At 42.2% G+C, this 13563-nt stretch overlaps 1 protein-coding gene across 5 annotated transcripts in view; it reads left to right on the forward strand.

Annotated features, from left to right (window-relative positions):
• Positions 1-13563, forward strand: part of TEX26 (testis expressed 26) — a 46438-nt gene that overhangs the window by 12760 nt on the left and 20115 nt on the right. For all 5 annotated transcript variants that reach the window (XM_033947635.1, XM_033947633.1, XM_033947637.1 and 2 more), the window contains 2 exons: positions 4392-4473; positions 12427-12589. In XM_033947635.1, the coding sequence (XP_033803526.1) occupies positions 4392-4473; positions 12427-12589 (245 nt within the window). The remainder of the gene's footprint in view (positions 1-4391; positions 4474-12426; positions 12590-13563) is intronic.

Consider the following 13563-nt stretch of genomic DNA (forward strand, 5'->3'; position numbering starts at 1 on the left):
AAATCCTGTGGGATTAGGAGCTAAAGAAGGGAATTTTAAAAGCCACAGACATATACAGATAACTCAAAAAGTTTGAATACTGATTCTCTTGTGTCCGTATAAAGTGTTGCTATGCATGATAGCATTATACAAATCACACTAACTATAATCATTTACACCAGGGAAAGATTTAGAGGCCCTTTTCATAAAGTTTAGTGCACACTAAGGGCTCCTTTTATCAAGCCGCGCCAGCGGTTTAATGCGCGTAATACCATGCGCTAAACCGCCGGCCGCGCTAGCCTCTAACACCTCCCTTGAGCAGGCGGTAGTTTTTAAGCCAGCGCGGGGGTTAACGCGTGATGAAACGTCACGCGCGTTAACCCTGCTAGCGCAGCTTGATAAAAGGAGCCCTAAATGCTGCATGTATTTTATATCTATAGGCCATGTAACACTTAGGACTCCTTTTACTAAGATGCGCTAGCATTTTTAGCGTGCGCTATGCGCCAAAAACTAACACCAGCTCAATGCTGGCGTTAGCGTCTAGCGCGCGTGCTAAAACCGCTAGCGCAGCTTAGTAAAAGGAGCCCTTAGGCTCATATTCTATAAATGGTACCTTAAGATAGGCGCTGGTAGGTGCTGCACCTCTTAAGTGGAAAAAGCCATTTAAATGCGATGTAAAATCGTTTGTTTTTTTTAATGTAGGTGCCTAGAAAACCAGCACCTTCATTGCAGAAATGGAGACGCTTTACAATGCCTAATGCCACTGTTGGCGTGGCAAATGCTGGACGTGGCGTTAGGCACTGTTAAACGCCTCTGTAGGTGCTAGAAATGTAGGCCTTTAAAACGCCTATCTCTCAAGAAGCTGCAATTCTATAAACGGCGCTGTTGTGTGATTGACAAGCAATTGGCGGCTGTTTATTTAGGCAGATGACGACGGCGCTGTTTATAGAATCTGACCCTCAGAGCATACTAATATCCATTAGCGGGTGCTATGCTTTAGTAAACGGGACCCTTAGACAGTGTAACCTAGTGTGTGTCAAGTTAGAATAATAACTTGTATTGCAAAACTTGCACTGTAAAGATAACTATCAACCAGGGGTGTCAAAGTCCCTCCTCGAGGGCCGCAATCCAGCCAGGTTTTCAGGATTTCCCTAATGAATATGCATGAAATCTATTAGCATACCATGAAAGCAGTGCATGCAAATAGATCTCGTGCACATTCATTGGGGAAATCCTGAAAACCCGACTGGATTGCGGCCCTCGAGGAGGGACTTTGACACCCCTGCTATAAACAGTATATTAAGTATATTGGTATTAGACCCCTAGTATATAACAAGTTAGGATAAAAATCTTGTATCATAAAGTATACTGTAATTATAGCAAATCATAATCTGTTAACTGTCTTTTATGCATGTTCAACCTGTAACCCGTTCTGAGCTCTTTGGGGGCAATGGGATAGAAAACAAATTAAATAAATAAATGTAATTTTGTACATACAATTTGGAAATTTAAAGGCAGAGATTAAGATGTTGCTTCAGAATCACAAATGTGGTTTTTTTTAGAGAATATACAGGGGGACAAATTTTTACCCATCCCCACAGGAACTCATTTTCCTATCCTTGCCCTGTTCCTGCAAGCTCTGTCCTCACCTGCACAAGCCTCAAACACTTTAAAATCATAAGTAGCAACATTCTAGAGCTCAGACTGTGATGTCATAATGCCTCATTCCACCAATGCCTAAGCTCTGTCTTCATCTGCACAAGCCTCAAACACTTTAAAATCATAAGTAGCAACATTCTAGAGCTCAGACTGTGATGTCATAATGCCTCATTCCACCAGTGCCTAAGTTCTGTCCTCATCTGCACAAGCCTCAAACACTTTAAAATCATAAATAGCAACATTCTAGAGCTCGGATTGTGATGTCATAATGCCTCATTCCACCAATGCCTAAGTTCTGTCCTCATCTGCACAAGCCTCAAACACTTTAAAATCATAAGTAGCAACATTCTAGAGCTCGGATTGTGATGTCATAATGCCTCATTCCACCAGTGCCTAAGTTCTGTCCTCATCTGCACAAGCCTCAAACACTTTAAAATCATAAGTAGCAACATTCTAGAGCTCGGATTGTGATGTCATAATGCCTCATTCCACCAATGCCTAAGTTCTGTCCTCATCTGCACAAGCCTCAAACTGTTTAAAATCATAAGTAGCAACATTCTAGAGCTCAGATTGTGATGTCATAATGCCTCAATCCACCAATGCCTAAGCTCCGTCTTCATCAGCACAAGCCTCAAACACTTTAAAATCATATGTGTTCGAGGCTTGTGCAGTTAAGGCAGAGCTTACAGGAATGGGGCAGGGACAGCGACAAAACTCGCGGGGACCGGATGGGGAAATTGAGTTCCTGCAAGGACGGGGACAAATTTGTCCCCGTGTTATTTTCTCGTATTTTTGCAGTGCTATTTCCATTCTGCATACTTTTCAGTAAAAAAAAAAATTAAAATCAAACATGAAATAAATTGCAACGTAAGGGCCCCCTTTACAAAGCTGCAGTAATGATTCCATTGCAGTAAATGCACCAAAGCCCATTCAATTCCTATGAGCTTCGGTGCATGTGCAGTGGCTTTGTAATAGGTACCATAAGTGTAGGAATGTGCCATATTGAGTGGTAATGTGCACTATTCACATTCATGTACATTTTATTTGATATGCTGCCTTTACAGAAAGTGGTTTGCAATTTAAAAATATATATATTTTGGGAGAGAAGGGGAATCATACTGTTAAATCAATTAACATAAAGATACAACTAAAAGCATGAGAGTATCAACAGGAGGGAAACGTTATACAGGGAAAAGTTTAAATCGCAAGATGTGGGAAGAAGGGGAGTGAAAGAAGAAAAGGAAGGGGATACAAGTTAAAAGCCCCTTTACAAAGGGAGGAATATTTATTTCAAATATTTATTACCCGCCTAATAACTAGGCGGTTCATAATAAAATAATTCACAATCACATTAAAAAAATAATACAAATACAATCTTCAACAGACTACATAATTCAATGAAAGCAACCGATAACTCTTCCCCAGTATGTTAAAAACTTTGTCTAGAGCAGTGGTTCCCAACCCTGTCCTGGAGGACCACCAGGCCAATTGGGTTTTCAGGCCAGCCCTAATGAATATGCATGAGAGAGATTTGCATATAATGGAAGTGACAGGCATGCAAATCCGCTCCATGCATATTCATTAGAGCTATCCTGAAAACCTGATTGGCCTAGTGGTCCTCCAGGACAAGGTTGGGAACCACTGGTCTAGAGCACAGTTTAATCCCTTTAGCAGAATGCTTACACAATAAATAGGTTTTAACAATTTCTTAAATATCATGACAATACTACATACTTGCATACTGGTATAGAATATTAACGAACTGTGTAACAGGCTGGCCCGTCGGACATAGGGAGTGGGGCTAGAGCGGCAGATATGTTCTGCCGTTTAACACCAAGTTAAAGCCAAAAGGTAAGTGCTTTTTCTGTCTACAACTATCAATGTTGGTTGTGACTTTAAAAAATATAGACTGTTTTATTTTTGCACACATTGAGGAATGTTTGGAAATGCTAGCCGCTAATACCGGCGCATGACCATAGAGTTTGGTATTGAAAGAAAAAAAGAAAAAAAAGTTGAAATAATAAAAAAAAATATACTAGTAACTCATGATAAAGTCTGAGTAGTAAGTGATAATTTGAGAAAATTGACGAATTAAGTCATTTTTTGTATATGAAGGTTTTGGATCAATGAAAAACACCCACTCCATAAATCCTTATATGGATAATATTATTATGATTCATGGAGTGGCAACTCTGAGATTCTTTCCTTCATTTAATTGACTTAATCTCCATACAGATTACCGTAACCTTGTGTGGATCTAATTAGTTTTGGTTAATCTATTTTCATCTTTTGACTCCTTTTTCTGGAGCTCTGCTGTGGGTGAATGTATAGGCATAACAGGATTATGGCCTTAAATTTATTCACAGATAGGATGGACAGTTTTCAAAGACCCCATTTCTGTACTTAAAACACAGTTTTATATACAATAATCTTTGAAAATTGCCCTTTACAAGGTGTCTAAAAATACTTGCAGTTAACAGCTGAATCATATGTTTACTTTTTAGATAAAGACCTGGAACTAAACTATTCTATTATACAGAAAGGGTAGTGGGTACGTGATGACCTCTTAGTGAAGAAAGTGAAAGCAAAAACAGTTACACAATTGAAGGCGGCATAACAGCAAGCTGAAAGCCAGAAATGAACTGAGTTTTCTATGACATTGCACCAGGAATGAGACTGGAAGAGTAGATGGGCCTTATGGTTCTTGTATGCCATTATATTCTCAGTTTCTATAATTCTTGGTTGTATTTTAGGTGTAAAAGGTAACTGGAATCTTTATGAAACTACAATGAAACGTGCTTACTCAGAAAAATCAAGTTCAACTTCAGCAGTGCGGTAAGATTATATCATAGAACAATGGAAGTTAAAATATTTTGGGTAGCAGAAACATTATATTAACATCTTCATGACCACACGGAAGTAGATAATCCTCAGACCAGGGGAATAGCTCTTTTCATACACAGATTATGTCTTTCTACAAATCCCTGCAAGTTTGAACCAAGCAAGCATGTCTACCATAATTGTCAAAAATGATAACTAAAGTGCAAGATTGGGCAGGGAGATTTCATATCAAACTAAACATTGAAAAAAATAAACATTCTTGTACAAACCCACTTTATTCTGGTACTAGTGGGTTAATTCTGTGTATCTGCCAGGACTTTGTAAGAAGCTTCAAATTCCAAAGACTTATGCTCCACCCCCCTCTCACCTCAGCACTGGCCCCCTCAGGAATCAGTTTTCCTTCCTTCAAGCCAGGCTGCAGGAGATTGTCTTTTCTACTCGTGTTTAATTTCGTGTAATTTTAGTCTTTTCATTACATTTTTTGCCCTCGGGGTGCGGAGGTTCCCTGTGGGAACAGCTCTGACTGCAGGAGATCGCAGACCTATGGACAAGTCTACTTCCAGGGGGTTCACTGCCTGTCAGTATACCCTCTGAACAGCCTGCACTTCAGATCGAGGCTCAGGGACTGTTCCCTTGGGAGCTTGCTCACCCCAGGCTTATCCGCTAGTAGGTCGAGCGCAGGCTGTGTGGCTCCGTGGATTAGGGTCAGACTGTTACCCAGCCATGGATGTCCAGCTGAAGGGACATTCTGAAGATTGGAAGTCCAGCTTTCCTACTTCCTAAGATAGAGAATCTCCCTATATGCATTTTCAGCTTTCTCTGCAGTGTTTTTCCAATCAGCACATGTCAAAGTGAGTACAGGCTGACAGCCTGAATTAGCAATTTGGGGAGGGGGGAGTCTTTCTGATGTTTCCTTGTATGCTCTACCCCTCCCCCACCCCTAAAATCTCATTTTTAAGGACTCCCTGTGTTTTTCCCGGCCTATTTTTGTGTAAAATTAGCACATGTGGCAGCCATCTTGGATTTTCCCTATTTTGTTTTAAAGTTATTATTAGCACTTGCAAGCTTCGTTTTTGCATGAAAACCACTTAGATGGACTCCCCAGGGCAGGATTTGATGGATTCATGCTTTATTTGTGGTGGATGGTTGTCAGATGCGCAGCCGTGTTCCACATGTGCTGCGGCCTGTGAGGGGGATGAGACTTGCCCGAACTCTATGCCTTCGACCTCTGAAAGGAGTCGTCCCACTATTTATGCCCTAGTACCCAAGAAAATGGCATTGGGGGAGTGTGCAGGTGATGCTACGGCAAAACGCAAGTGTGTTTCAGAGGACAAATTTCACAAATCTTTCAAACATTCAAAGAAAGGTCCACAGGAGTCGGCTCCCACCACGGACGATGGGTTTTCCCCCCCAATTTTATTAATATGATTTATCAGGCTTATTTGGCTAAGAAGTCTCTGCCTGTCACCCTACCATAGGCATCCTTGCCGGTCATTGGGACTTCTCCTCCTCTGTTCTAGGGTCTCTTGCCTCCCTTCTGGGATTCCGGTTGGTAAACCAGTACTGCCCGCGGTTGCTCCCTATACCCTTACAATGCCTCTGCTTATTCAGGAGGGCACCAGTGCTGCTGCAGATGTAGCAAACCTGGCGGATCTCCAGGATCCGGATCTCAGTGGGGGAGGATCCTATTGTGCACAGATTTTTCAAGTCTGCTCATCTGGTAGATTTGATTTCTGAATCTCTCCAAGAATTGAAGCTACAGTCTGTCACTGCGGAATGTTCCCTCCTAAGTGGCCAGAGACTGCAATTCGCCTCTTTTCCTGATCATCCTGACATAGTTTGGATTCTTACAGATGTTTGGGAGGCACCTGAGGGTCCCTTGAAATGTGCCCACACCATGTCTCAGCTTTATCCCATGGTGGACGCTTTTAACAAGCGTTTTGCTTCCCCAAAGGTGAATTCATCAGTGGTGCAGGTCACCAAATACACTTCTCCCCCCAGTTTGTGCAATTGCTGTAGCACCTAGGCTGGGTGATCAATTTCAGGAAGAGCCACCTCAAGCCGACACAGGATTTGGAATACCTGGGAATTTGCCTGGTCCCAAGTATTTCAGATAAAGGATCTTATACCTGTATTGTGAACTGCTCTGGGTGAATCTCTTCAATAAAAAAATGGTTAATAAATCCCAATAAATAAATTCCACAGGTTCAATTAGATTTTCTCCCATTGATGTGTGTATTGGAAATTCCTAATATTTCATGGCACTTGGGCATGTCCCATCAGATCTCTTTTAAACTTATACTTGCAAGTTTAACTTCTCCTTAGCCATGTATTAACAGCAGCAGCAACACAAAGCTTGAAGGTAATTTCTGTTTATTCTTACCTGCTACGTAATTCCCTGTCCACCCTCCCCCCCTCCACCCCCATGTATACCTAGACATCCAGATTTCCAAGGACGACTTTTCACTTTGGGTTTTGAAAAGCTTCTGGCAATGAGCAACATTGGGACGGCATTCACACATGCACGAATGTAACACGGTGACGTCACGTGCATAATGCCATCTGGCATCGCTCGTTGCTCGTGCAGATCAAGGGGGCGGGCCTGGGGGCTGGATCGGGGCATGGCTGGCTGGAATGGAGCAAGCCTGGGGACGGGGCCATTGGTCCAGATTTTTCATTTGGAAAATCTGGTAACCCTTTGTATACCCCACCTCCCCAACCCAATCCAGTCATTTAATCACACATTCTCTGGTGTTTATTAAACTGCCCCAGCTGAGTTTAGGTTTCAGAATGGTGAATCTGACCCCTAGTGATCAGGAAGAGAAGAATAGAGGGTCATCAGCTATTGAAAACTTGTGTAATGTCAGCTCAAAACTCAACAATAGGTCACAGGCCATGAACCTGTCCTGAAAATTGTTTGCTGCTCTGAGAATTTCATAGTCAACTAACCTAGATTAATTTATCCTATAAACTGTTGTGTGCATTAGAACTGCACAAGTTTGTTTCTTTTCTAGAGAACCTGAAATTCTTTACAACTATTTAGGAGATGATTTGCATATTTAAAAGGATTTATGAAAATTTAAGCACATTAGTTAGGACTCAAGACTGAACTTTGGAAACATTATTGTGTTGAGAATAACATCTCTGTCTAGTATTTCAGGAAACTATTATGTTGTCAGTGGTTTAAACAGACTTCAGTATAGTGTTTTCCAGTGAGGTAAACTGATAGGTTTGGCAGTTTCTTATTGCAAAGGTATACACAGCTGTACTTTGCTCACATTACATATCTTTTTCCAGTTCTTCTGGGAACTGAAACAAACTGATAAGGTTTTAAACCAGTGTAAGTGAAAACCCTGCTAAACTGGTTGATGAAATGTTTGGCATTTAAGTATTTAATACCCTGTAGTTCAAAATAGAATGATGCTTTCCCTCCATCTTGCTATTTTGATATGTGACTTTGATGCATTGCAGCAGGGGGGTCTCCAAAGTTCCTCCGCGAGGGCCGAATCCAGTCAGGTTTTCGGGATTTCCCCAATGAATATGCATTGAAAGCAGTACATGCACATAGATCTCATGCATATTCATTGGGGAAATCCCGAAAACCTGACTGAATTCGGCCCTCGAGGAGGGACTTTGGAGACCCCTGCTTTGCAGTATGATCTGTTGCTATTGCAACACCCTAATATCCTCAGCCCTAGAGCATGGGTAGGTAATTCCGGCAGTGCATGCAAATCCATCTCATACATATTCATTGTGGATATCCTGAAAACCTGACCTGGCTATGGCTCTCGAGGACCGGAATTGTCTATCCCTGCCCTAGAGCAAAAGCTGGACACTACAGAAACAAGACAGAAAAAAGATTGACTCACTTGAGCTTTGGTGCTGGAGAAGGTTGGTATGCGTGCCATGGACTGCCAGAAGAACTAATAAATCAGTTCTGGAAGAGATCAAACCAGCTATGTCACTCGAAGCCCAAATGATGAAGTAACGGTTGTCTTATTTTGGCCACACCGTCAGAAGAGAAAGATCATTGGAGAAAGACATTACATTTGGGAAGTTCGAAGGAATCTAGCAAAGAGGGCAACCTGCAATCAAATGGCTGAGAAGTGGCTGAGAAAATAAAGGCGAAAGAGTTGGCGTTCATGAAATATAAAAAAACCCAAGAAGAGGAGAGCAGAAAGGACTACAGGGTGAAACTGAAAGAAGCCAAGAGAGAGATACGTTTGGCGAAGGCACAGGCGGAAGAACAAATGGCTAAAAATGTAAAAAAGGGAGATAAAAATTTTTTCAGATATATTAGTGAAAGGAGGAAGATTAAAAATGGAATTGCTAGGCTAAAAGATGCTGGGAACAAATATGTGGAGAGTGATGAGGAGAAAGCAAATGTGCTAAACAAATACTTCTGTTCTGTGTTCACAGAAGAAAATCCTGGAGAAGGACCGAGATTGTCTGGCAAAGTTACACGAGAAAATGGAGTAGATTCTGCGCCGTTCACGGAGGAGGGTGTTTATGAGCAACTTGAAAAACTGAAGGTGAACAAAGCGATGGGACCAGATGGGATCCATCCCAGGATACTAAGGGAGCTCAGAGAGGTTCTGGCGAGTCCTATTAAAGACTTGTTCAACAAATCTCTGGAGACGGGAGTGATTCCTGGGGATTGGAGGAGAGCGGATGTGGTACCTATTCATAAAAGTGGTCACAGGGATGAAGCAGGAAACTACAGGCCGGTGAGCCTCACTTCAGTTGTTGGAAAAATAATGGAAGTGTTGCTGAAAGAAAGGATAGTGTATTTCCTTGAATCTAATGGGTTACAGGATCCGAGGCAACATGGCTTTACAAAAGGTAAATCGTGCCAAACGAACCTGATTGAATTTTTTGATTGGGTGACCAGAGAGCTGAATCGAGGACATATGCTAGATGTAATTTACTTGGATTTCAGCAAAGCCTTTGATACAGTTCCTCATAGGAGGCTGTTGAACAAACTTGAAGGGCTGAAGTTAGGACCCAAAGTGGTGAACTGGGTCAGAAACTGGCTGTCGGACAGACGCCAGAGGGTGGTGGTTAATGGAAGTCGCTCGAAGGAAGGAAAGGTGAGTAGTGGAGTCCCTCAGGGTTCGGTGCTGGGGCCAATCCTGTTCAATATGTATGTAAGTGACATTGCTGAAGGGTTAGAAGGAAAAGTGTGCCTTTTTGCAGATGATACCAAGATTTGTAACAGAGTAGACACCGAAGAGGGAGTGGAAAATATGAAAAAGGATCTGCAAAAGTTAGAGGAATGGTCTAATGCCTGGCAACTAAAATTCAATGCAAAGAAATGCAGAATAATGCATTTGGGGATTAATAATAGGAAGGAACCGTATATGCTGGGAGGAGAGAAGCTGATATGCACGGACGGGGAGAGGGACCTTGGGGTGATAGTGTCCGAAGATCTAAAGATGAAAAAACAGTGTGACAAGGCAGTGGCTGCTGCCAGAAGGATTCTGGGCTGTATAAAGAGAGGCATAGTCAGTAGAAGGAAGAAGGTGTTGATGCCCCTGTACAGGTCATTAGTGAGGCCCCACTTGGAGTATTGTGTTCAGTTTTGGAGACCGTATCTGGCGAAAGACGTAAGAAGACTTGAGGCAGTCCAGAGGAGGGCGACGAAAATGATAGGAGGCTTGCGCCAGAAGACTTATGAGGAGAGACTGGAAGCCCTGAATATGTATACCCTAGAGGAAAGGAGAGACAGGGGAGATATGATTCAGACGTTCAAATACTTAAAGGGTATTAACGTAGAACAAAATCTTTTCCAGAGAAAGGAAAATGGTAAAACCAGAGGACATAATTTGAGGTTGAGGGGTGGTAGATTCAGGGGCAATGTTAGGAAATTCTACTTTACGGAGAGGGTGGTGGATGCCTGGAATGCGCTCCCGAGAGAGGTGGTGGAGAGTAAAACTGTGACTGAGTTCAAAGAAGCGTGGGATGAACACAGAAGATTTAGAATCAGAAAATAATATTAAAGATTGAACTAGGCCAATTACTGGGCAGACTTGTACGGTCTGTGTCTGTGCATGGCCGTTTGGAGGAGGATGGGCAGGGGAGGGCTTCAATGGCTGGGAGGGTGTAGATGGGCTGGAGTAAGTCTTAACAGAGATTTCGGCAGTTGGAACCCAAGCACAGTACCGGGTAAAGCTTTGGATTCTCGCCCAGAAATAGCTAAGAAGAAAAAAAATAAAAAAATTTAAATTGAATCAGGTTGGGCAGACTGGATGGACCATTCGGGTCTTTATCTGCCGTCATCTACTATGTTACTATGTTACTATGTAAATGGCTGGATGTGTTGATAACAACCATGGGGATGACCCTGAAGGACCTTACCAGACTAGCACAAAACCAATCTCTTTTTAGATCTGTAATTTATCAAGTCGCTAGGACTCGAACACGAGTCGATGGCATGTAACTAAGTAATTCTGCTGTCTACCACGTGTAAAATGAAGAAAAGGATTTACAAGAACAATTTCCACCTAATAATGGGCACCTTTACCATGCCAAAGAAATAGAATACTAGCACTCACACAGGTAATTGGCACCAAAAAAATGCAAATTACCTATGTAAGTGCTATGTGCTACAAACCTCACACATACAACTGGGAAGGGGCGTACAGTATTTACAAGTGGAACATAGACTGCCCACGAATTTAGTACCAAATTACCCATGTAGCATACTATACGTTTTGTGGCTTTCATGGCTCACTTACACCTGCCATTGACAAGGCATAAGTGGTCACACCTATACTTTGGCATATGAAAGCCGCTGGATGCTAGTTTTCTATTATGGCTTAGGCATGCTAGAAAGCTGTTATAGAATTCATGCCAAACATGGCTTTCTGTGGCACCTAACTTATGGTGCTAGTTTATCGACCTGCCACCGTGAGAAGCCCCAGAAAGTTATCCGACAATCTGAAGACAATCTGCTGCTACTACTACTACTAATAATTATTTCTACAGCATTACCAGACACACACAGTGCTGCACAGTGTCACAGAAGAAACAGTCCCTGCTGGAAAGAGCTTACAATCTAAACAGCCAAGACAGACAAACAGGATATCATGGATACAGTTAAGGGGAACGGTTAATCAACTGGCTGGGTTGGAGGGCAGAAGAGTAGGGTTAAGGATTGAAGGCTATATCCAAAAGGTGGGTTTTCAGTCTGCTTTTAAACAAGGGAAGGGGTCTTGATGGACAAACTCGGGGTATTTTATTCCAGTCATAGGGGGCATCTAGATGAAAGGAACGAAGTCCGAAATTGGCAGTCGAGGAGAAGGGGTAAAGCTAAGAGCGACTTAGCTGAGGAACGGAGCTCCCTGGGAGGTGTATAAGGAGAAGTGAAGAGAGATATTGAGGGGGCAGCAGAATGAACACATTTGTAAGTCAGCAATAAGATTTTGAACTGTGTGCGATAGCAGATAGGAAGCCAGTGAAGTGACTTAAGGAGAGGAGTGACATGAGCGATGCAAGGTTGGTAGAAGATGAGTCGTGCAGCAGAGTTTTTCACAGATTGCAAGGGGGAGAGGCGACACTGTGGGAGGCCAGTTACAAGTAGATTGCAGTAATCTGGATTTTATAATGTAAACCCAATATTTATACTGCAGCAGGAATCCTATACTCCTCCCACGTCCTGCAGTTTGTTTTTTTTATTTAGTTGGTCTTACATAGGAATCATCTCATACCCCTCCTTTTACAAAACCGCGCTAGCATATTTAGCTACGGCCATGGAGGTAACAGCTCCAACACTTTAAGAATTCCTATGAGTGTCGGACCTGTTGCCGCCGCGACCAGCACTAAAAACACTAGCATGGTTTTGTACAAGGGGTTTTTAATGTTTTAAACTATGGCTCTCTGAAGTTTATGTTAAGATTGCCTGTTATCCACATGTCTGAATGCATTTTGTAATGTTGTCCCTCATAGACCAAAAACATTCAGAGGATTCGTAAACCCATATGAAATTAGTGGTCCCATTGGTCACACTACCTACGATGATGAATTCTGTTGGAAACCGTACTCCAAAGCACAACCCATAAGGAGCGGGTCTTCATCAGGAACAAGAAGACACAATCCACATCCAAATAACGTAAGGAATTACAGTGTTTAGAGATATGTTAGCTTGGGGTAAAGAAAGGATGTATCAGGACATCTTTTGTGGAGATGACTGAGTAATTGCTCTTATCAGTAAGCTTATACAAACTGCAGCCTAAATGGTTGGTGCAATTTTCTGAGAAACTGGGTTCAATTCACTCTGCAGGTTGTGACTCTGGCAAGTCGATTAATGCTTCATTGCCCCAGGTAGAAAACTTAGATTGTGAGCCCACTAGGGAAAGAGAAAGTACTTATAATATACTAGCTGATGCCCCGGCATTGCACGGGTATTTAATTATAGCAATAACACTGTAAATGGATTCAAATAAAGATACTTTATAGTGGTGAATGAAATTATTTTTTTACAGCTTTATAAAAAGTACAATATTCAAATTATAATGTGAAATATTTGACAAAATGAATACAATACAACTAACACAAAACTTGATTATAAACAACATTTTTAGTTTCACCTCCAGGAGCAAGAACATATAAATTCTTGGGTGAAGAGACCCCCAGAACATATCACCCCAGTTAGTGAGGGATCTGCATACCAAGTTTCGTTCAAATCGGTCAAGCTGTTTTAGATTTACTGTGAGAATGGCAGCTGTTTACATTTTTTCCATTGGCATGAATGGGTGAAATCTGATGTTTTGTTTGTAGCTCCGCCCATGTGTGCAGGTGGGCCGTGAGACCCCCAGGACATATCACCCCAGGTAGTTGGAATTACTGTGAGAATGGCAGCTTTTTACATTTTTTCCATTGACATGAATGGGTGAAATCTGATGTTTTGTTTGTAGCTCCGCCCATGTGTGCAGGTGGGCCGTGAGACCCCCAGGACATATCACCCCAGGTAGTTGGAATTACTGTGAGAATGGCAGCTGTTTACATTTTTTCCATTGGCATGAATGGGTGAAATCTGATGTTTTGTTTGTAGCTCCGCCCATGTGTGCAGGTGGGCCGTGAGAC

This window comes from Geotrypetes seraphini, chromosome 6, assembly GCF_902459505.1.
Source record: "Geotrypetes seraphini chromosome 6, aGeoSer1.1, whole genome shotgun sequence".
In the NCBI taxonomy this organism is placed as follows: Eukaryota; Metazoa; Chordata; class Amphibia; order Gymnophiona; family Dermophiidae; genus Geotrypetes; species Geotrypetes seraphini.